The sequence below is a fragment of the Impatiens glandulifera genome, chromosome 1 (assembly GCF_907164915.1).
Source record: "Impatiens glandulifera chromosome 1, dImpGla2.1, whole genome shotgun sequence".
Classification (NCBI taxonomy): Eukaryota; Viridiplantae; Streptophyta; class Magnoliopsida; order Ericales; family Balsaminaceae; genus Impatiens; species Impatiens glandulifera.
Window position 1 is genome coordinate 90,373,368 of NC_061862.1, and position 25,422 is coordinate 90,398,789.

Consider the following 25,422-nt stretch of genomic DNA (forward strand, 5'->3'; position numbering starts at 1 on the left):
GGGAACCTTCCGGTTCCGCAGGAGACAAGGCAGCTCCAGAAGGTCCTACTCAGGCAGATAAAGGCAAGGGCATTTTGATTGAAGAACCGACTGAAACCGGAACGGGCACACTGGAGATCGACCCTCAGACTGAAGCCACAACCGGAGAAGAATACCCATATACTTTAGAGCAAGAAAATGAGTTGTTCGATGAATTCATCCAAGATATGAACAAAGGTGCAAGTGAGGCACTAGCTCCATATATGCGGTGGGTGAAGCTCCGGACAGAGACCAAATTATCTGACATGCTTCCAGGTTTCAGTGGAAACAAGCAATGGGACGCTCTCGTCCAGCTAGAAGAACAGGCACTCGAGTTGGCTAACACCCAATTGATCCAACCGGCGTTTTCCAAAGCTCCGGTACTTCTCGAAAACGTGCGGCTACAGGCAGTTGAGAATGCCTTTCAAGAAATCAAAGGAAATGAGCTGGAACAGATTGAAATGAAGATGGCGGAGCGATTTATTGGAGTACGAGAACGGCTTGTGCAAAGCTTCGAACGCCTTGATAAGAAATGGTGGGATACCTGCAAACGCCAATTCAACAATCCCGAGCAATATCAAAGTAGGCCTTTCTTTCTAAATGGGGAAACATCTGGCACTTCTGAAAACCGAGAACAAGAAGCCTCTCAACCGGCTAAGGCTCTGGACATTGAGCAGATCAAACAAGCAGTGGTAGACACAGCTGATTCTTGCCTTGGAAACTTTAAAGCGGTAACCGAAGAAAGAATCTCAGCGGCTGAAGATAAAATGGTAAACTCCCTACAAGCTATGATGGATACAACAATGCAAACAACGGTCCAAGCCATGATCTCCGAGTCTGTCAAAACCGCAACCGCTCCTCTTTTGGACATGTTGCAAGCAATGGCAATCCAGATCGGTGATATGACCAAAGTTCAAGTCGGCTCAACCCAAACCCAAATCGAGAAAGATGCTGAAACCGCACGGAAGCTGCAAGAAGAAGAAATTGAAAGAGAACGGGTTCAGAAGGAACTGGAGGATAAAGATCATGAACTGGCCCAAAAATGCAATGAAGAGGAGCAGGCTAACGCTCATGAATCGGCACAGGGTCAATCATCTCATTCCATGAGCACACGGAACAAAAAGAAACGAAGCGTTGTTAAAGAAGTGATAAGAAGGGCAGAATTGAAGACAGCCGAACCGGTTGGACTGAATGCGGAACCGCTTGATGAAGAAGAAGAAGAAGACTCGGAGGAACTCAACAGACGGAAGAGAAGGTCAACCGGAGAATCTACCGCAACTCCAAGCTGCAGACCCTTGACTGTTCCATCACGTCCACCGCCAAAACCAATTTGCGCCAACTTCAACCTCAAGAAGAAGGTCCCCGGTCATTCAAGTGTATGGGCCGGTTTGGTAATCGATGCTGACAGACGTGCTAGAGAGCACAGAGCAAGAATAGAAGAAGCAAGGAAACGTCTGGACAAAGAACTGGAAAAAGAGCAGGACAAGGGGGGATCATCCAAGCCTTAAAACTCTACTTCCATAATTACTTTAAAACAATTATGTCTTTGATGTGTTTCAAAACTTAGTCACTCTTGCTATCTTTTGTGTTTTTCAAAACATATTGTCTACGTTTTTCAAAACATACAAGTTCATCTATCTCTCATATTTTTCAAAACATACACTTATCAGACACATGTCTTTCAAACACGTTTCTCTCAAACAAAATCTTTAAAACCGGCCATACATTACAATTTTTTGAATATTTATTCTAAATAATCAAAAAGGGAGAAATTGATAGAAAAATTAAGTAGATTAATTTTCTTAAAACCGGCCATACATTACAATTTTTTGAATATTTATTCTAAATAATCAAAAAGGGAGAAATTGATAGAAAAATTAAGTAAGTTAATTTTCTTAAAACCGGCCACACATTACAATTTTTGAATATTTATTCTAAATAATCAAAAAGGGAGAAATTGATAGAAAAATTAAGTAGATTAATTTTGGAACCGGCCAGACAAACTAAACAGAAATTAAACTTCATGTGCAGGTACTGAACAAACCGGAACCGGAAATCGTGCATCAATAACCAGCTGCTATTACATCAAAGAAACCGGCTTCAAGTGATCAAGACAAATGATCACAGGAACCGGCTTCACTTTCTCAAGCAACCGGTTAGCAAAGAACAAAAGAATACACCTCAACCGGATCATAATGCGCAAAGATACAGAAACCGGAAAGTACAGATCAAAAGTCAGAAGATTCAAATCTCAAGAGTGACGTACTATGACGGAGGAAACGTGTCTCGAAAAGACAAAAGAAGATCGGATCCGATCAGAAGCATGGGAGGAAAGCAATGATGCCTTGGTGATCCGATGCTGACGACTGGAAGCGGATGATCAACACGTGTATCAATCTGAAAACCGGTTATGTCATCATCTGCTCAGAGTCACCTGCATGAATGCCAGGTGTTAAGGAAGTTGAAGCGTGCAAGAAATCCTCCTGCAGATAGGCGTGCTAATGATCAACCAATCCGCAAGAGAGAGAAGAAAGTAGCCGTTAGCTACTTTCAGCTATAAAAGGAAGATCAAACGTCCTCATTCAAAGCAGCAGTGAATACGAGAAATTGAGTAGTTGAAATTGTGAAAGTCATAAAGCATTCAATTCTAGAGAGATAAAGCTCTACATTCTAAAGTCGGTTTGCCTAAAACCGGAAATCCTTGTGTGTGATTATTGTGTTGTGTTGTATTACATCAAAGTGTGAGTTTGGTGTAACCGGCGAGTAGCGAAGTTGGGCTCGACCGGAAGTGTAAATTGTAACTCTAAAGAGTTAGTGGAGATCCTTCTCATAACCTGAGAAGAAGGGGTGACGTAGGAGGGTTTGCTCCGAACATCCATAAACAAATTTCCGTGTCTTGTATTCTTTCATTTCGCTTTCTTTTCCCGCTATCTTACCATAAAACCGCAAACCAATCATACTTTCAAAACCGGTCACTCACTCTCGTTATATATCCTCCTTCTTAAAACATCATCTAAAGTCGCAAACGTTGCTTCAACCTGAAATAGACACTTCCGCCCTTGAACACCGGTTCAAGAGTCTGTGACAGGTTGTGCAGTGCTGAGAACGGTTTTAGTCTTTAACCGGACTATCACCAAGTAGTGTGTTGTAAGCGGCCTCCCTTACTTAAAACCGGAAAAACACCCCCGGTCCTCCAAGGGCGTCCCCGATCCTAACAAAGACTCTGAGGTATTTGATTTTTCTTCAGAAGAGTTTTCACGAGTTGGCTTAGTTACTGCACTCAATAACATGGTCATGGAGTACATAAAGTTATCTTAATCTCAAAATGAAACAAGGTCAAAATCTGAAAATGATGAATTGATTTTTTTTCTCAAACTTCCAAACCAAAAGTTTTTGAAAACAACATGGATGAGCTCTCATCTGAGAATGAGACGCTCAAGGAAAAGATTCAAACTCTTTCTTCTGAAAACCAACGTTTAACTTATATTGTCAGTTCTTGGACAAGGTCTGGAGAAGCTGCCAAATATCATATCAGTCTGTTAAGGCCTGCCGGATGCAAATCCGGTTTAGGATTTGACAATGATTACTCAAACAAGTCCTGTAAGAAGTTAAGCTTAGCAATATACAAGTTTAAGCCAGTAAACTTTGTCAAAGGGAGTCTAACTGATAATGGAACTAATCCAAACTGTGAGGATCTAACCCTAAAGGATGAGATTACTTATGTTCCGCCAATTGTAAGCTGACTGAAACTTAAGATAGAAGCAGCCAACAAGTCTGGCATATCAAAACCTGACAAGAAGTCAAAGAGTTTTAAATAAAAATCATCCTCTAAGGTTAAGGGACCAGCTGCTAGTAGGAAGACGTTTGCTAAGCCTAAATCATACGCACTAATCACAACACAAAATGGGAAGTCCATAAGAATAACTCAAATATGAATCCCTAAGGGACTGATTGACCGAGGAACCAAGTGAATGTGGGTACCAAAAGCTGTAAATACATTTTTGTGTAGGTAATACAGGATAGCTGCATGGAGGAAAATTGGAGCACACTCTTTTAAAAACATGCTCCAGAATATCAACAAGCGGCACATTTGCTACTCCTATGGACTAAGTTTTTCTTCCTTAAAATTATTTTTGGTCTTGCGGACCTCAAATCATTTATTTATTTTAAATATGCATAAATTGAGGGGAAAATTTAATGTTTAAAATGTTCAGACAGATACACGCAGACAAAAGCTTTAATCGGTCCATTAGAAAAGCACATCTAAAAGAAAAGCAAGTACTTAGACATATATTTTCTTATGCAGTCTGTGCTTCTGTGTTGGTAATTGTCTTGGTTTATAACCTATGCAGGTTAGACGTCTGAGTCTAATAGACGTTTAGACGTCTATAAGACAAGCGTGGTTAGACGTTCACGTCTAACCAGACACACGTCTAACACGTGGTGTTCAAGCGTAATTAGACGTCCGCATCTAATAGACGTTTAGACGTCTGTAAGATAAACGTGATTAGACGATTGCGTCTAATAGACTCCTACGTCTAATAGACGTCCATCCAACATAACGCCAGAATGTAAAAGCAAGCTAGACGTCTAACTACATGTGTAGTTAGACGCTTCATCTTCAGATTAATTAAGGACAACTGTCAATATGCGCTGTCATCCAATCTTTCCCGCCCAAACATTAAAGTAGTTATTTTCTAAACTCGAATAACTTGAAGAAATGTGTCTTTCAATGTTAAAGAAAATAACTAATATACCCTTAATTAGTAAGATATTTTTGGTAAACACCTAGTTAATAATGACTACCCTTGGGAAAAGGCGCCTATAAATAATTGAAGGGTTTTCTTTCTTAAAAAGTGACGGTTACACTTGTGACTTTTCGGATTCTATATAAGGACATTTTGCATGTGTTCTGGATTCTTACGCTTACAATTTTCTTATGAACCATAGTTTTCTCTCTGCCTTCTCTCTAAGAAATCTTGTTCATCTTCATCTCATATTCTCAAAAATGGCTAACAAGAAGCTTATATCTCTTGCTCACAACACCCTACAAATTGATTTTGATTATGTTTACTTCTTTGATCAACAGGATATTGTGGATATGTTCTGATCTCTTGAGTAATTTGGTCTTCGGAAGTATCTCCGCGGTCCTTACTTTTTCTATGAAAAGGAGGTCCGTGAGTTTTTCAAGACGGCTAAGGTGGTCGGAGATTCTATAACGGCGACGGTCAATGAAAAGTCTATTTCCTTCGGTGAATCTGTATATGCTGATTTCTTTGAACTTCCATCGGAGGGTCACACCTTTAACACACCGCTTCTAGCCGAAATTATTTCAGAAATGCAGATCTTTTTCTCAAACGATGACAGTTCTATCAAATTGAACGAGAAGAAAAAGGCCCTGAAGCCGCATTTTTTTCTTTTAAACGATATTGTGCTGGCTCTTCAGGGCAGGGTAGGTTCGTTCGATATGTACAGCTAGGACCGTTTCGATTATATGACGGTTATTTCTAAAGCTATATCGATCAACTAGGCATCCACTTTATTTTCAAATCTATGTTAGTTGGTTTATTCAATGAACAAGCAAAGTGTGGGCTTCTCAGTCCAACTTGGCTGGTTTATGGATCATCTGGGTGTTCCTATGGGCGAGGGTGAAGCTATTAACCTTAGTCGCATATTCACCAACTTCTCTGTGACGAGCACCCTTGCAAGATTGAAGCTCTCGAAGGAATAGTTTATGGCTCATCTAGCTAACAGACGGGTGGTCAATCGGTTACTCGATATAAACGCCAGGCTACATCTACTCATTCTACGAGGGCTAAAAGAGCCAAATCGGGTATGGAATCTGCAGCTAGCATGAATAGACAAAAGAGTACGTTGAAGAAGGATTCTGGAGCAGTTGACTCTAGAGCAAGACAAGGAATTCCTCCCCTTGCCGTTATTCCAATATCATCCCTTTCGCCCTCCCCCAGCCCGATGAAGAAGCAGGATAAATCTTCTGGTCCTGTTATTGATCAGACGAAGACGTTTAAGGAGTCTAAGGCATCTAAGGTGTCTAAGAAGTCTAAAAAGGTAATTTCCTCTTCCCCTTTGGCCGCAGTGCCTAGTATTGATGCTCATGTATTGGAACAAGCTGAGGGACCGACTGTTGAGCCAGTTGGTCCAAATATTGAATGTCTTGACAAAAATTTATCGTTTGTCCTTCCTAATGAATCAGTAGCATCTGAGGCTACTGATAAAAGAAATATTATTGATGAAACAGAATAAGTAATTGCTCCAACTCCTGCTGTTGTTATTTCCTCTAAACAAGCTCTCATTCAACTGAATGTTGAGCCTCTTGTAATTGAAACTATTGAAGAACAACCCACCGTTAAGGGAAAGAGTGTAGTGTCTGCTCTTCCTAAAGGGGCCATTCCAAAGGTCCTATCTCCCTATGATATTATGAGAGCAACTAGGGGCACTCCTGGCATAACCATCAGAGAAGTCGTGCCCACTTCCAAACCAACCGTAATTCCTTGAAAGGGAAAAGATATTTCAAAAGAAAATCCGGAAAAGGTTTCGGAGACCAGTTGCATTGTGAATATTATGATGGAGCAAGTTGAAGCGAAAGCGGCTGAGAAGATTGAAATATTCGATACCTGGCTGAATCACAGGTTAGTCACTCAATTTGATGAAATTATATCGGAACACAAAATTGAGAAAGAATAGAAGAAGTTGATTAAGATGGAAAAGAGAGTCCTGAAATGGGTTAAGACAGATGAGGTCTCTAAAACCCTCAAAAGGTAGGATCTCGTGGTGGCCAATATCATGGGACGTATTATTTTTCCCATGATTGAGGCAAGAAAGGCCAACTTCAACCCGTTCAACAAGGATGCTCTTGCAGAGCATAATGCATTGAAGCGACTCGACCTGATTATGAACAACTATTTCTCAATAGTCCTTCAACACGTTCACTACACCGAGTCTTCAGGGTTGAATCTGTTTAATGATTTGTCTTCTAGTTAAGACGAGCCGATGCAGATTTTTGAAGGTGATCAGATTATTTCCGAAGAAGAGGAGCAGGTTGCTGCATATCTTGTTGATCTGGCCAATATTTCTTTTGAAGAAAAACGGTTAATGACCCAGCGTATTGTTGAACAAACCTCGGTCTTGGTTCAATCTGGAATCAACTTATAAGAAGAGGTTTTTGTTGTTGAAGATATTCAGACGCTTATTCCACATAAGAAGACATATTAAGTGGCTCCTCCTATTCTTGAAGAAGATATATCTCCGTTGGGTGAAAAAGAATTAGCTAAGTTAGCTGATTAGTCACCTGGATTAGAAGCTAAGGGAGAACCCTTGAAGGAAGTAGATTCTGAGAAGATTCCCTCTACTGAGGGGGAACAATCTGATAAAGATGAATCATCCTCATCCTCATCTTTAGAAGAAGCACAATCTCCACCTATGGAAGCAGATTCTGAGAAGATTCCATCAAGACACCGACTGATATTATTGATAAAGTTGCTGACTTACCTCTTCACTCTAAAGGTATTTTAGAACATATTCATCAGGTATGTGTCGACATTCTAAATGAAGAAGATCACTATAAGGATGGATCAAATGTGTCCTCTTCTCCTCCAAAAGATAAAGAACCAGAGCGTTCTTTACAAGTAAATTTGTATGTGAGTCCCATTCACACTACCCAAGCTTGTTCCCAAGCCATATCCTCGGCCGCTCTATCTTCTAAAGAAGCTTCTCCCGGAGGAGCAAACTTTTGTAATTTCGTGTTGGATGCGATAAATTCTATACAATAGAATATGTTGGACATGCAGTCCAGATTGGCTAATCTTGAGAAGGGGTCTACTTCTAGTAGAGAAGATGTGTCTTCCATTATTTCTATCCAAAGAGAAACGGAGAAAACCCTAAGCAGAATACATATGAAGTAAACATCTTGAATACTCAACACAAGAAGTTTGAAAAGAATTTATTTAATCGACAATCGGAGCTTCATGCTGAAACCAAGACTTTCACGGTGGAGATTCACCAAGATATTACATCAGCAATGGAACTTATTCGGGCACAAATGATGGAGATGTTAAACTCATTGAATAGAGAAGAGGATGAGCGACTGGAGCATGCTGACACAGTTGCAAGGGAATTTCAAGCTAGAGAAAAAGTTGAAGTTGCTTCTCAAAACGAAAGAGCTCTTGTTGCTGCCGAACCTGATAATGTTATAAAGGGGGAAGGAAGCACAAGAGGAAGAGAAAGAGGAACTCGATCGAAATCAAAGTGAATAATTGTTGTTGTTACTAGAGATGACGAAGACGGTTGTAGACCAACAAAAAGAGGTTCAGGACGTGGAGGCGACAGAGGTGGTGAAAATGGAGGCCCAATCACTCGTTTCCATAACATCCTAAATGGAGAACCGCTTGAAGGCGAAGCAAATCTAGTGTTGAAAAGGGAATGACCCTAAATCTTTCTCCCTATTTCTTGTACTTTTGAACTTATGCTTGAATACTTTGGTAAACTACTTTGATTTTAATTTCATTTTGATGGGTGTTTATTTTACTTTATTAAGATTGCATGGTTTTAACATCATCAAAAAGGGGGAAATTGTTGGGAAAACGTAAAAACAAAGTAAAGAAAGAGTTAATTAAGTGAGAAGTAATTAACTTAGAAATAAAGAAAGCTATTAAACAATTAAACAACGGAATTTTGATGATGTTTAGAACGGAATTTTAATGATGTTAAGTTGTGAATAAAGCTAAGTTGTCTATTTGGTTTTGTGCAGGTGCATTAGACTATGCTAACTTAGACGTGGTCTAAGTAGACTAATTAGACGAAGTTAGACGTGGTAGTCTAACTCCATTAGACTTAGTAGTCTAATGGGATACGTAGTTAGACGTGGTAGTCTAACTCCATTAGACTTGGTAGTCTAATGGGATACATAGTTAGACGTGGTAGTCTAACGGATACGTAGTTAGACATGGTAGTCTAACTCTATTAGACTTGGTAATCTAATGGAATACGTAGTTAGACGAGGACGTCTAACTCCATTAGACATGGTCTAATGGGACGCATAGTTAGACGAGGACGTCTAACTCCATTAGACTTGGTGGTCTAATGGTATGTGTAGTTAGACGAGGACGTCTAACTCCGTTAAACTTGGTCTAATGTGATACGTAGTTGGACGAGGACGTCTAACTCCATTAGACTTGGTGGTCTAATGGGATGCGTAGTTAGACGAGGACATCTAAATCCATTAGACTTGGTGGTCTAATGGAATGCGTAGTTAGACGAGGACATCTAACTTCATTAGACTTGGTCTAATAGAACGCGTAGTTAGACGAGAACGTCTAACTCCATTAGACTTGGTCTAATGGAACGCGTAGTTAGACGAGGACGTCTAACTCCATTAGACTTGGTCTAATGGGACGCGCAGTTATACGAGGACGTCTAACTCCCCTTAGACTTGGTCTAATAGAGCATGTCTAATGCCTTGCTTCAGTAGCCGTTTGAAGTTAGCATACGTCTAACCACGATCAACTAGTTATCTACTACTCCTGCTCCACTCACTTTTGTGCAGTCTGACAAGCCATTTAATTGTATTCAATGAACGAACGCCACGTACGCAAATGTCCTTCCAACGATTTGTCTAGTATAAGAAAATATCAGGAGGATATTCGACGCACTACCAGTTCGGTACGGACACGATCCCTTTGCTCAGAGTCTGCAGAATTCTGGTACTATGGGAGACCTTCCAATGGATACTTACCACGTGTCCATGAAGAAGATTCAATCATTAGTGTCCTTCTACTATAAATAGATGCTCAAGGACAACAGACGAATTACTCGATTACTTGCTACTTAATTCACAAGCTTACTCTTGCACTTACTAATTTATTATATTCTTCAACTACAAGAGAGAAATAATCAATTACTGTCTGTGAGAATATTGTTGAGAATATTGTAAGTTGAATAGAGGTTATTATGTTCAACAGAGAGTTAGCTAGCTTAGTAAGTTGTATTTGATTCAAAGTATTTAGTGGATATCCTTCCGGTTGTTGAAGAAAGGGTGACGTAGGAGGATTTGCTCCGAACATCCATAAACAACTCCCCGTGTTCTTTACTTTCTGTCATTCATCTTCCATTGGTTCATAGCTTCAAATCCGACGAACACTTCCGCACTTGAAACCGTTTTAAGAGTTTGAAAGATTTGCGAAGAATAGAAATAGATATTAGTCCCTCACATGATTACTATTGAATCGTTCATCATAAGATGTTAACAATAGTCAAACCCTAGTCTCTATTGCTAGCACCAATTCTAATAGAATGTGATTGTGAAGATGCAAAAAATTATGTACAAAATTCTTTGAGATCCTTTGAGTCCTCCTTCGGTCATTTGGTGAGTTGGGCTAAAGTGAAGAGATTCAAGGATCAAGGAGGCGATTGAATCAAATATTTGGTTTCATTTAAAAAAATTCTCTTGTCAAAATGGTGTAACAAATTCTCTTCGGAGCCTAACTATTTATGGGTTGATATGATTAGATACACATGAAAATGATTGATCTGAATGGTTTACAAAAATTAGCCCTCGATCAGCTGGTTGTAGCGCTTAAAGAGACATCTATACTAAGTGAAAGTCTTTTAGTGTACAGTGTAAATTCTTGATAGGCGACGACTCATCAATCAACTTCTGTAACGATATTAGGTGTAGTGTTAGAAGTTTTGCATTTTCATTCACAACCCTCGTTTCAACCGCGATTTGTAAAAATACTTTAGTTAATGACATGTTTGATCAACGCTCAAATAGTTTCGTGAGTAGAATCAGATATAAGAAAAGACTTAATGATAGAGAGATGACTTACATAAAAGGATGTTGCTCTTAGTGGGTCACAATGTGTTGATTCTTAATCCGTGTGATATCTTACGTTGGTAAGATATATATTTCTTTAAGGTTGATCATTGTTATTCATTATTTGCAGAAATTGCAACATATGACTTTCTATGGGAGAAGTTGTGGGATTCTAAATTCTCTTCAAAAATCTCGTTTTTTGGATGAAGTGTCATGCATTGAAGAATCTTAACGAATGATAGATGCATGAATATATAATTGTGCATTATGGTCAGTCATTGTAGAATGTGTTATGAATAGATGGAGACGACAACTCACTTGATTTTGCATTGTAAATGAGTTGTTGTAATTTGGAGCATATTTTGGAAAATGATTGACATTGAGTGAGTGATGCTTGAGTCATTTGTCGGTTGTTGTGATGTTTTGATAGAAAAGCTCTGTTGGTTTGAGTCATAAGTCCCGATCCCGATTATTTTTTTGGACTATTTGGCTCGAAAGAAACCGTAAGACGTTCAGTAATCGCAGTCGACCAATGCGTTTACTCCACAATGTTGTTATTATTATGAAGGTGTGAAAGATCTCTTTTGAAAAATCTGTGAACTTCTTTTTTTTCTTGAGAATTTATGAACTCGTCGTTATTATACTTTATATTTGTTTGTTCGTTGATGAGCATTTTGGATTTATGTTTTAATTGTTGCTCTCAAATTTATAATATTGTTGTTGTGCTTGTTTAGTGGTGACCAGATTTTTTTAATAATTTTATAAATATGTTTAAACTAATATCATTTATATAATATTACATCAATTTTTTTTTTAAATTATTAATAATTTTAAGATATTTTATCAAACAAATTTTATATCTTAAAAATTATCCCTTTTTAAATAACTCAAAGTTACTTAAGAAAATCTTAATCCAAACCAGAAAAATCTTAATCCAAACCAGAAAGATCCAAACAAGCAGCTTTATTGAAATGAATCAATAAATAAAGTGCAAATCGTGTCACTCCTCATCAGTAAGCCAAATCCTCCCCTTAGAGCATCTCCATCCTTGTACCCATACATAGGTACAAATATGTGCCACATCAGCAGCCACATCACAAATAAATTATACCTCTCAATTTATACCTCTATTCCCCAACCATCTCAAGTACAATTGTGGTCCCACCATCCACATCATCTAATTCATACAATATTTTTTAATTCAATAATTCAAGTAATCTTGTTTTATTTTTTATTATACTAATTTGTTTAAATTAATAAAACTAATATTTATAAATTATATTAAAAAATTAAAAAAATCAATAATTTTTAAAAATAATTTAGGAAATTATTATCACAATAATACTTGAAAAAAATAGACTACTAAATCATATTTTGTTAAATAAAAAATTAAATAAAACGGTTTATTTTTTAAAAATTTTAAATGTTTATTTTTTTTATAAAAAAGTGGGGGTGGGGACCACTTTTTTTGACTTTTTCTCATTTGTACCCAGTAGCAAAACTTTGCTACTCAATTTTCTCTCTCCTAATTTCTACCCATCTCCCCATTAGTGTACCCAGGTACAAATTTTGTCCACATCATATTTGTACCTACCGATGTTGTTATTATTATGAAGGTGTGAAAGATCTCTTTTGAAAAATCTGTGAACTTCTTTTTTTTCTTGAGAATTTATGAACTCGTCGTTATTATACTTTATATTTGTTTGTTCGTTGATGAGCATTTTGGATGTTTTAATTGTTGCTCTCAAATTTATAATATTGTTGTTGTGCTTGTTTAGTGGTGACCAGATTTTTTTAATAATTTTATAAATATGTTTAAACTAATATCATTTATATAATATTACATCAATTTTTTTTTTAAATTATTAATAATTTTAAGATATTTTATCAAACAAATTTTATATCTTAAAAATTATCCCTTTTTAAATAACTCAAAGTTACTTAAGAAAATCTTAATCCAAACCAGAAAAATCTTAATCCAAACCAGAAAGATCCAAACAAGCAGCTTTATTGAAATGAATCAATAAATAAAGTGCAAATCGTGTCACTCCTCATCAGTAAGCCAAATCCTCCCCTTACCCCTTTCAAAGATTTCTATAGTTTCTCTCTCTACTGTAATTCTTCTTCAAGCTCAATCTCCCTCTTTCCCACTTCCATTCCAATAATGTCCGACGAAGAATGTATCCACCACAAATCAAAACAAAACAAGAAAATCCGTCAATACATAATCGCCATTCTCATCATCACTTTCACAATCCTCCTAATCTTTCTCATAACATGGGCAATCCTCCAACCCAAAAAACCCCATTTCCTTCTCCAAGACGCCACCCTCTTCAATTTCAACATCTCCTCTCCAAATCTCGTCTCCTCAAATTTTCAAATAACCCTCACTTCCCACAACCCTAACGAAAGAATCGGCCTTTATTACGACAATCTCAACGCCTACGCCGTTTATCAGAATCAACAAATCACCTTCTTCACCGCCGTTCCTCCCGTTTACCAGGGTCATAAGGGCACTAACGTCTGGTCGCCGTTTCTGTACGGCGTTGATGTTCCGATTGCTCCGTACAACGGCGTTACACTAAGGCAGGATCAGACTGAAGGAGTGACTAAACTTCTGATTAAGATTGACGGACGGGTCAGGTGGAAAGTCGGGGCTTTTACGACGGGTCGGTATCATATACGGATTCGATGTCAGGCTATTATTAACTTTGGGAATCGGGTAAGTGACGGCGTCTTTGTGTCGTCCGGTGCCGTGAAATATCAGCTTTATAAGAGTTGCGGAGTTAGCGTATAGACGGAGAGTGTTCACGCCGTTAATATTTTCAGGTTTTAAGTGTGTATTAATATAACTCTGCCTTGCACGCCAAATAAAAATGATAATTTGTCAGTTTGAGCTTGTGGTTATTTTATTTTATTTTTGCATTTTAATGATTTATATTAATATATTTTAGCACTTTATGAGAAAAATTATTAATAATCTAATTTTTAGATTTTAAACACAAAATAAACCCTAATTATTATTATTTTTAATGTTTTAAAATTATTAAATAAAATTTAGTGAGAAAATTAAAAAAAGTACATTTGAATCAATTTAGTATTAGTTAACTAATAATAAATAGTTTGAATTATCAAGGCAATAAATTGGATATATTTATTTAGGTTTATATGGATAAGATCAAATGCATTGAGTTTATAAATAATATATAAATTTTGTTGAAAACATTTTTAAAAAAACCCAAAACCCTTTATATAAAACTAATTTCTTATTTTTATTTTTTTGTATCTCTCATTTTCTAATAATGTTTTTATTACTTTAATACACTCTTGAGTAAAAAGTCTTAAATAAGTTAGATGTCAAAACACTTGAAGTATGAATTTATATGTATGAGTGGATAACATAAATATATATATATATATATATATATATATATATATATATATATATATATATATATATATATATGATTCCTATGTAAATTTGATGATCACTTTGAATTGAGATTTGTAAATGGATAGTGAGTGTTTTTTTTTTATCAATTTATAAATTATAATTACAGTGGATTTGAAAAGAATTTGGTATAAACTTGAAAAAGTAAAAAGAAAATTATTGATGAAATGGATGGGTGGCCTCAATCTCTTCTTAAATAGTGAAATAAATTAAAAAAAAATGTAACCAAATTAAAGTGTTAAAATTGTTAACAAATAATGGTGTCATTAGTCATTATAACCTTGCTAATTAGCTTTGATTAAAAGATATAAGTAGTTGTGTTGCTTATCATGTCTTTTCCTATGCATCCACTCAATCCTTTCAACTTAATTATATACTTAAAAAACACATTATAATTAAAAAACTAAACAACAAATCAATTGTCCATCCTACTTGACTAGGTTGAGACCTCTAACCAGATGCTTGTCCCTTCTATTTTTTTTTCAACAAACTTAATTAAATGTTCTTCTATTCAATTTGGGATTGCCTCTCTCGAGATAAAAAAAAAAATATTATTTTTTTTTTTAAAATGATTGTTTGCTCTGTTTTTGTGAGAGGAATATGAGAAGTAAGGCCTTGTTCGTTGTGGTTTTTAAAAAAATCAAGAGAGGGAAAGATTAGATGATGAGTGATGATTTTGAGAATGTAATTATTATTTTTGATAAAAAGACTTAAAGAGTATTAATATATATAAATAAAATAAAAAATAATAATTTAAAATAAAGGGTATTTTTGTATTTTGGTTAATGATATGAGTGATGTGATTGGTGAGAAGTGATTGATTAGAAAATGGATTTTGTATGAATTTTTTAAATAATCCAAAGGCCTTGTTCTCTTTGGATTTCTAAAAAAACTCAATCAAAATCAATTTTCTAATCAATCACTTCTCAACAATCACATTACTCATTTCATTAACTAAAATACTAAAATACCCTCTATTTTAAATTATTATTTTATATTTTATTTATATATATCAATACCCTTTAACTCATTTTACCAAAAATAATCATCACATCCTCAAAATCATCACCAATCATTATTATTTTCTTCCTCTAGATTATTTAAAAAACCCCAATCCGAACAAACCCAAAGAGAACAAGGCCTAAGAGATATGTGAGAGAAGAATATCAAATCCGTATTTCAATTGTATTCCGTATTATCAGGGATGTGAATGGAGTGGTTCGAATCGAGAATGCATTTACAATTTTTATCTCATTTTTATTATGGAAATTTTTTTTTAAATTTTTTTAATAGCATCTATACCCCTTGGTTTCAAAAATTCTTACATGACACTTTTAATAAAATATTTTAAAATAAAAATTATATAATAATTTTTTAATATAATATATATAGTAATATATTGAAATTTTATATTATTATAAATAAATAAACTTATAACTCTAATAATATATAATGAATAAAATATATTGATAATTTTATATATGTAATTGTGTGTATATTGTTAGAAGCAAAATCAGGGTGAGATCGGGACGGATCGACGTGGAGGACACAAGTACTATCCCCGTTCGATTTTGGGAAAAAACCGCCACAAACAGAACAATTCAGTTCGATTACCACGTGGCGGTTTCAAATTGTCATCCTTACCTATTTTTAGATAGGCAAAAATGTAATTATTATTATTATTTTAAATTATTGTTTACCCCTATCAAGACTGTCAAAATCGAGAGTTTACGTAAAATCGTAAACTAGTTGTAAACTTGTAAAATCAAGAGTTGAGATGAAATCGTTAGAATTTAATTTGAAAAAATAATTATTATATATTATTATTATTTATATATATAATTAAGTATTTTATTCTAAGCCAATTTTAAGAAATTATATATTTTAATAAAAAATTAATTCAAAAATAATAATAAATAAATAACATTATAAAAAATTATACTTATAAAATTAATTATATTAATTATTAAATAAATAAATAATAACTTTATTTTTTTAATATTTAATATAAATTTGTTTTTTTAAAAGTAAAATAGTATTTAATCGTAAAATCGAAATTATTAATAAACTCGTAAACTCGTAAAATCTTATTATCGTAAATTTAAAATCGTAAGAGTTTACCTATTTAAGAGTTTACTTAAAATCAGACTCGTTAACCTTATGTGAAATCGTAAAATCGTAAAATTTTAAAAGTTAACTCAAAATTTTAACGGTGTTAACCCTAATCCATGTGAAAATAAACTAGGAAGCAAGGAATATGTGGAGTATATGATCAAATCCCCTTTTATTCTAAATCCTCTCAAAAAATTGGTCTCTTTAAAATCATAACCTAATATTATTTTTTTTCTTACTCTAGATTGTATAAATAACCGCAATCTCTAATGATATTTTTAATTAGACTTAAAAATTATGTAACTATATAATAATTTTATTTAAAAATTATAATATAATAAAATATGTAAGTTAGACTTGGTATAGAGGAAGAATTAATTTAGGGTTTAATGGATGGAACCTTTCATCTTTCACATGTTGATGTGGTGTTTTTTTTGTCAAACATTTCATCATCCTTCACCTAATAAAAATTAATAGGGATCGATCCTAAACCTACTTTCAATTTTGAACTTTATGTCACTTTCTAATTTCTATTTAAAATAATCTTTGCTAAACATGTCATTTTTAAATATATATATCCTTATTTTTTATAAATACTTATGGAATAATATTAGAAAATGAATAGTCGTTCAAGCACAATGTCAAAAACATAAAAAACATAACACTTGTGTAAGGAAATTCAAATAATTAAAAATTTATGTGCAAAAATCTTTCAAAAAGACAATGAGATCTACAACCAAATTTGACGGTGTGGGTTGGTATGATGACTTTTTTTTGTCGTCTAAATGTTGTTGTAAGAAATTTTTGATTCTTAGACAATTATCACACACAAAGATAGACGATAATAACAAAATTTTAATTCTAGACAATTAGCATACACAAAGATGGCTATTATTACAAGTACCATGAGCTTAGGGATGGGTCGGTACGGTACACCTTAATGTTTTGTTCATATCTTATACCTTATCGAAAATTTCGATATGCTAAAAATACATATCTTTACCTTACCTTGATTTTGGCATACCTTAATTTCGATATGCCTTAATTTTGGTATACAAAAAATTCATACATTTACCTTACCTTTATTTCGGTACGGTATCAGTATTATACCTTTGTTACCTAAAAAATATAAACTTAAAAAAATCAATCTTATTAGTAAGGTAGTATAATTATATTTTGATATTATTTAAAAATTATATTTATACAATTAAATTAATATCAAATTTATTTAATTATTTCCTTATAAGTATTATATATATATATATATATATATATATATATATATATATTATATTTTTGAACTTATAAATATTATTTCGGTATATCTCGATATACTAAAATTTTAAAAATCTCATATTTTTACTGTACCAATAATTTCAGTATCGATATCATACCTTACATTTTTTTCGGTATAACTTAAAAATCGATATTTTCGATATATTACGGTAAAATATTTTCGATATACCTTTAATATCGGTAATTTTTTTTACTCCTACTTAAGCTTAATTAAAATTATAAAATTACGAAATCAAATATTTCAAGTAACAATATTTAATTTATCAAAGTATAAGATTTAAAAGAGCTCTATTTCATGCAAAAGTATGTTATTTTATAGGAGATTTCGTTATTTTATTAGCAATTAGCGAACATATTAAAGTTAATGGTCAAATGTATTTGGTTGATCAACAAAGTCTATGCTTAATAGGTAATAATATATAATTAAATATAATATAGATTAATCAATAATTTAATTTCCAAATAATATGTGCAATATATTAGGTTATTTCATAACAAATTGCCAACTTTGACTTGGTTTCTTTTATCAATTTTATATGTAGATAGTGTTACTAAATGACTATCGCTAATTCTTTAAAATGAAAAAGGACGTCAAATAATTATAAAAGAAAACCATATGATATGGCGTTATTTATTCACAAGCTCCAAAATAATGATACAATAATAATATATATATAACAATAGGAACGAAGAGCAGAATTAAAACGAATAACCAGTGAGTCAACTCATTACCAATCAATATCACACCTCGTGCTCTGAAACGAGTTCGAGTTTCCGCCATTGTTGTTGTTGTTCATAGGAACCCTCAGATCGCATTCAACCTTTGTAGTAAATCTCGGCGTCTTAAACCACCACGCCTTCAATCTGATTCGAAGTCTAAGTTTCACATCAATACTATAAATTCCCTCTCTTTTCTCCAATTCGTAATCCATCCGATTCTGCAAAACCACTATGTTTTCCCCCTGAAACGTTGTTTTCACATCGGCAGTGTTCTTATGTCCCTGATAAAACCTCTCCACTTCGTTAGTTTGTAAGCGATGGTCTTCGTAGTAACCGCTCGCTTCAATTCTATCGTAGTAGACTCCGACTCGTTTGTTAGGGTTTCGAATCCTGAGATTCAAAGCGAGATTGTAATACAAAGTGTTGTTCGTGGTTGAAAGATCGAATTGAGTCAGATTCGCTTCTGTTGCGTAGAATTTAACTTTGTTTGGACGGAAAACGAGCCAGAGAACTAAGATTATGATTCCGATTGTGACTACGATTGTGCAGATGATTTTGAAAATGAGACTGAAGAGACAGTTACAGAGACAACCGCAACCAGATCCACGGCCTGGCCGGTGGTATTTGGTGGACGGCGGCGGAATTGATGGACCGTAGTATGCTCCGTTCAGGTGCGGTTGTTTAGATTCACTCATGTTTGCTGCGATCAGAATACAGGATGATGATGATGAAAGGATTGTATATATATATATAATGAGAGAGACGCATACGGCAGCGATGGCGATTAGCGATTGGCGTAATATTCAACGCGGTTGCCATTGATGGAAGATGAAAGAAAGCGATGGACAACTTCTTCGTTGCCGAATTCCTTCTTTTCTTTTCTGGTTTAGATTTATTCGAATAGATAACGACGACTTCTAAAATAATGAGTATTTTTATGAAATCATCATTTTTATTTGAAATTTATAATAACATGAGACAAGGACCACTACTAAATTAAATGTTGATATTTCAAAACAAATGATTTAGTCAATATTTGTCTTAGCCTAGCTTTCCAATCCAATTATACAATGAGCTTGACTTCATAATAATAAATAATTGGGTTTTTTTTTTTTTGCCAAATAATTATGACTATTTAAAACAATGTCTAAATTAAGCCTGCAAGCAAGTGTACTCCACAATTAGCTAAAATTTGTTATTTTTTTTTTAACTTATCTCTTCCAATGTGACTCAGACTGGCATGTCTAATAAGAATACTCAATCAAATAAGTTAACAAATATAAATATAAATATAAAAATATATATATATATATATAAAATATATATATATATATATATTTAAGTTACATCATTTTGAGTTATACTAATGGATAGTTATTCATTATTTATTATATAAAAATTAACACGATCTCTTTAATATTGTTATTTCATATTAATTTAGAGAGGGTTTCAAGATTGAGAGTTGAAGTGAGTTTAAAAAACTTTGAAATGACTTGAAAAAATAATGAGAAAATTTTAAATAAAATAAGTGGATAAAGGTAAATTTTATTATTTTTTTTTAATAATTAAATAAATAAATTTAAAATTTTTAAAAAATTAAGAGTAATATCACAATTTTTACCGTAAAAAAATCATTTTTTAGATTTTTTTCCAAACTTCAGCCTAATCAAATCCTACATATTTTCGTCTTAATTTTAATGAAAATTGAACTATGTCATTTTGTCTTTTAAACAGGATTCTTGATAAATGTCATTGTAACTTTTTATTTTTGTTTTTTAGTATTCCATAATTTCTAGTATTACACTATTGAAACTATGTCATTTTAATTTTGAAGGAATCTCTACAATAACACTATAGTTAAACTTAAAAGGTCTTTATGAATTTCATTAGCTAGGATTACACTTCCATTATAATGTTTATTTTTGTTCTTTGAGTTTTTTTGGGTCGGATTTATTTAAATAAATATTGGTTTATTTAAAAGTATGGAGTGATATTAATTTGAAAAGGTGAATATATATATATATATATATATATATATATATATATATATATATATATATATTTGCACTAGTAAAAATGAGCATTTTATCGAAAGTATAATTTGTCAGTAAAAACTCTATATCTGTCGGTAATAACCCTTTGCCAACAAGTTGTCAGACTGTCGGCATCAGTCGGGATTGCTCTTGTCGGTAAAGGTCTAGAAGCTTTAGCTGACAGATTTCAAATATGTCGGTAGAACCTATACCGAGAGATTTATGCATATTTTTCGGCATATCCCTTTCCGATAGATATGATTAGATCTATCGGCATTAATTATAAAATGATATTTTAACATAGATCATATTTCTTTTAATTAGACTGACAACAACTTGGATATATAAAAACCGAATAGGCTATTTAATCTTTATTTAGGTAAATATCGAAAGATTTATTGAAATCTTTCGAAAATGCCTTTACCGAAATATTCATTGAAATCTTTCAGTAAAGTCTTTACCGAAAGATTTCAATGAATCTTTCGGTATTACCTTTACCGATAGATTTGTGTAAAACTTTCAGAATTATGTCAATAGGCTTTTCCAATAGATTTATGTAAAAATGTCGAAATTATGTAAATAGGCTTTTCCGACAGATTTTTTGATTTCTTTCGGTATTCCCTCTTTACAAAGTTGTAATATTTTATTTGTTTTTTACATAACCTTAACATGTTAATTATCAGCCAAATAAAAGAAATACATTAATCAAAAAAATTCATTACATTTTCCAAAATTCTAAATCAATACGTATTTCAAACACGCGTACTAATCCAAAAACATAATTCAGCATGTACTTGTTCCAAACACAATTAATTAATCCAAAAACTACATTATTCATGACCAAAAACGTACTAACTTGGAGGTGGTGGTTGATTCTTTAACCTTGCTAATATTTCTGTAATTTATTGTTGCGTTCTCTCATTATTAACTTGAATTAGCTCTTCGTTCATTGACCCGCGCCCGGAGCTGTTCTTTCTCCTTCTTTAGAGGCGACCCTCCACGTTGAGAATTGTCGCTCCTTCGCCGATCACCGTGAAAGCGCGATGGCTGGATGCCTGACCCCATACCCATTACCGTCCCGTGTCATTGGGGCCCAAAGACTCTCTCGGTCACCTCGAAGTCGAAGATATTAGGTGTGTCACTAATTACTTGTTCCATCTCTACATGCACAATTTAAAATTTCATTATATAAGCTATAGTTCTATTAAATTTTCAATTAAACTTTAACTTACGATCTTCTCTTATGACAGTTGGTCTGGCGTTGGGGTCGGGTTGTCTTTGGTGACTCTCAGGGTTTGAGTCTTTCTAAACCTCTCTATAATAGTCGGTGGACATCCGAGTTCAGCCTCCTGTTCGAATAAATTGTTCATCAATAAATAATTTAAATTATTTATAGTAAGTTTAATTGAATATAATAATGTACATACCAGTTCTTTTTCTACTCGTAAAAATGATTTACTACCCGTATTGGTGGGGAAACCACACTTGTCTTCGGTTTCCAATATTGATTGAACTTTTTTTTTCTATATTTAAAATAAATTATAGTTAGAATTTCATCGGTACATATTTCTATTCTAAAGTTTTACGTACCTTGAAACTCTTCATGAAATAGTGGTTTCTATAGAGGAACTCCTAATCTACGGAATCATAGCATGGTTGGGGACGCGCAAGTACAACCGCCTCATCTTTATTATGAATCTGCACGTAATCTCAACTCAAATCTAAGCGCCACCTATCTCATATTTGTTTGGCGTGAGCCATCCCGGTCTGTCTATATATGTCTAGAGGGATATCTGTACTCTCAAATGGATCGTGAAAAATAAAAACCAACAAATGTTAAACTTCAATTGAAAGTTAATTAAATGCAAGTTCAGTTTCTCACCGTCATGATACGCCATAATAAATCTAGCTGATCGGTACTCAAGGCCTTCCACTTCAGCTAGCGATGCGAGATGAGTGTAAGGTCCCGCACCATCGACCCTACATGTCTAGACCACATACGCTTAGAATCAACATCTGGCCTTCTTGAAAGCTCGATATTTTTGTTATGACCTCGTCTACGCATAGAGGAAGAACCTGTTGTAGCAAATTAATAATATATGGTCAAAATGAATATAAACAATAAATATTAGTTAAAATTTTACCGGTACCAGTAGTGTCCGGAGTGGACTGGTCATGCTCATTCTCACGCTCATCCTACTTAGTCTCCGGGTCCTCTTATTGTTGTTTAGGCTCAACATATGTACTCTCAATGAATTCCTCAAGATCATCATCCCGTGTTTGGTGTCTTGGTGGGGCAGACGTTATTAGGACCAAATTGAACACTCGTTCTATTGAAGGCTCCCTAAATGCTCCCCCCAACTCCCTAAAGACCGGGTGGTAATGATATTTTTATATTAAAAATGTAGTTTTAACTTTCTAATAAAAATGGTCTAATGTTATTTGTAAAATTTATAAAAAAAACCAAAAAATTAAAAATTTGAAATTTTATTAGTTATAAAATATATAAAATAACATGCATACATAAAATTATAAATAAAACACATCAATCATAAGTGGTTGATAGTTAAAGTGATCATCTTTCACACTCGAGACAAAAGTTCGAATCTTTACAAATGCAAATTTAAGTAAATTATATTTGTGGATAAGAGGCCCACACTCGAAATTAATATTGGATTGTTATGTTAATTGAGATTGATGGCTGGTTTGCCGAGAGATAAAAGAACAATAATAAAGTATAATGAGGTGATAATTGATTTGTCGAGAGATAAGAGACCAGTAATAAAGGATCATGAGGTGATGGTTAATTTGCCGAGGGATAAGTGACCGATAATGTTTGTTTGCTAAGGATATGAGACTTATGAAAGTGTGATTTAGATTTGTGGTTGGTTTTCTAAGGGATAAGAAGTCGATAACAAGGGATCGTGAGGTCACGAGATTAAAGGTCGATTGAGATTAGTGGTTGGATTGTCGATGGATATGAGACTGGTAATATTAGGATTGGGATGATTGAAATTGATGGTTGGTTTTCTGAGGATAAGTGGTCGATAATAAAGGATCATGAGGTCACGCGATTGAAGAGGTCGATTGAGATTGGTGATTGGTTTACTAAGTGGTAAGAAGTTGGTAACAAATGATCGTGATGTCACAAGATTAGAGGTCTATTGAGATTGGTGGTTGGATTGTCATTAGATAAGAGACCGGTAACATTGGGATTGGAATGTGATTTGTTGATGGATAGGTGTCCGTTTGAAATTTTGTGATTGGTTTGCTAAGAGGGATAAGAGGCGAATAACATTTGTTTGAATTAGAGACATATGAAATTGTGTGATTGAGATGTGGTTTATCGAGGGATAAGAGGCGTGTGAATGTATGATTGAGTTTGGTGGTTGGTTTGCCAAAGGATAAGGGGTATGATAGTTTGATTAAGATTTATGGTTGGTTTATCGATGGATAAGAGGTCGGTAACATTGGTTTGTCAATGATAAGAGATTTGTTGTTGGTTTGCCAAGGGATAAGATAAGAGATTAGTAATATGAGAGACTAATTGGAAAATAACAAATATTGGTGGTTAAATATATGAATAAAATTGTTGGTCTATTTAAGAAGTTAAGGTAAACATGTTAATGATATATTGAATATTTATATATATATATATAATTTTATCTATACTAATTATTTTTATAATTTTATATTATTATATTATATATATATATTGATCATTTTTTAAAATTATATATATATATATATAATCATCTATTTAAAACTTAATTTAAAATATATTTAAGTAAATAATTTTTTTTTATTATTTGTCTATAATTTATATTTAACGGATAACTATTATTTTTTATTTTGAAAAAATAGTTAAAAATAAATTAATTTTTTTAATCATTTATCTACATTTTATATTTAACACAAAATGATAAATAATATTTTTATACTAAAAATGTTGTTTTAGCTTATTAATAAAAATAGTCTAATGTTATTTGTAAATTTTATAAAAAAAAAAACCCAAAAAATTAAATATTTTAAATTTTGTTAGTTATAAAATATATAAAATAAAATGCACACACAAAATTTTAAATAAAACACTTCAATCATAAGTGGTCTGATGGTTAAAGTGATCATCTTTCACACTCGAGACAACTCGAGAAAATAGTTTTAATCTTTGCAAATTCAAATTTAAGTAAATTATATTTGTGGATAAGAGGCCCACACTCGAAAGTAACATTGGATTGTGATGTCGATTGAGATTGATGGTTAGTTTGCTGAGAGATAAAAAATCAGTTAAAAGGATAATGAGGTGATGATTGATTTGCCGAGGGATAAGAGACCGATAATAAAGGATCTTTAGGTGATAGTTAATTTGTCGAGGGATAAGTGATTGATAATGTTTGTTTTCTAAGTATAAAAGACTTGTGAAAGTGTGATTGAGATTTGTGGTTGGTTTTCTAAGTGATAAGAGGTCGGTAAAAAGGGATCGTAAGGTCACGAGATTAAATGTCGGTTGAGATTAGTGGTTGGATTGCCGATGGATATGAGACCGGTAACATTGGGATGATTGAAATTGATGGTTAGTTTGTCGATGATAAGTGACCGATAATAAAGGATCATGAGGTCACGCGATTAAAGTTGTCGATTGAGATTGGTGATTGGTTTAACGAGTGATAAGAGGTTGGTAACAAATTATCGTGAGGTCACGAGATTAGAGGTCTATTGAGATTGATGGTTGGATTGTCATTAGATAAGAGACCGGTAACATTGAGATTGGGATGTGATTTTATGATGGATAGGTGGTCGTTTGAAATTTTGTGATTGGTTTGCTTAGAGGGATAAGAGGCGAATACCATTAGTTTGAATTAGATACTTGTGAAATTGTGTGATTGAGATGTGGTTTATCGAGGGATAAGAGACGTGTGAATGTGTGATTGAGTTTGGTGATTGGTTTTCTGAAGGATAAG

At 33.5% G+C, this 25,422-nt stretch overlaps 2 protein-coding genes across 2 annotated transcripts; one reads left to right on the forward strand and one right to left on the reverse strand.

Annotated features, from left to right (window-relative positions):
* Positions 1–12,947: 12,947 nt before the first annotated feature.
* LOC124922196 (NDR1/HIN1-like protein 1) lies at positions 12,948–13,742 on the forward strand. Its single transcript, XM_047462930.1, has one exon. It carries the CDS (start codon positions 13,014–13,016, stop codon positions 13,644–13,646), a length of 633 nt encoding a protein of 210 aa, XP_047318886.1. The 5' UTR covers positions 12,948–13,013; the 3' UTR covers positions 13,647–13,742.
* Positions 13,743–18,322: 4,580 nt separating this feature from the next.
* On the reverse strand, positions 18,323–19,323 carry LOC124922197 (NDR1/HIN1-like protein 3). Its single transcript, XM_047462931.1, has one exon. It carries the CDS (start codon positions 19,121–19,123, stop codon positions 18,437–18,439), a length of 687 nt encoding a protein of 228 aa, XP_047318887.1. The 5' UTR covers positions 19,124–19,323; the 3' UTR covers positions 18,323–18,436.
* Positions 19,324–25,422: the final 6,099 nt, after the last annotated feature.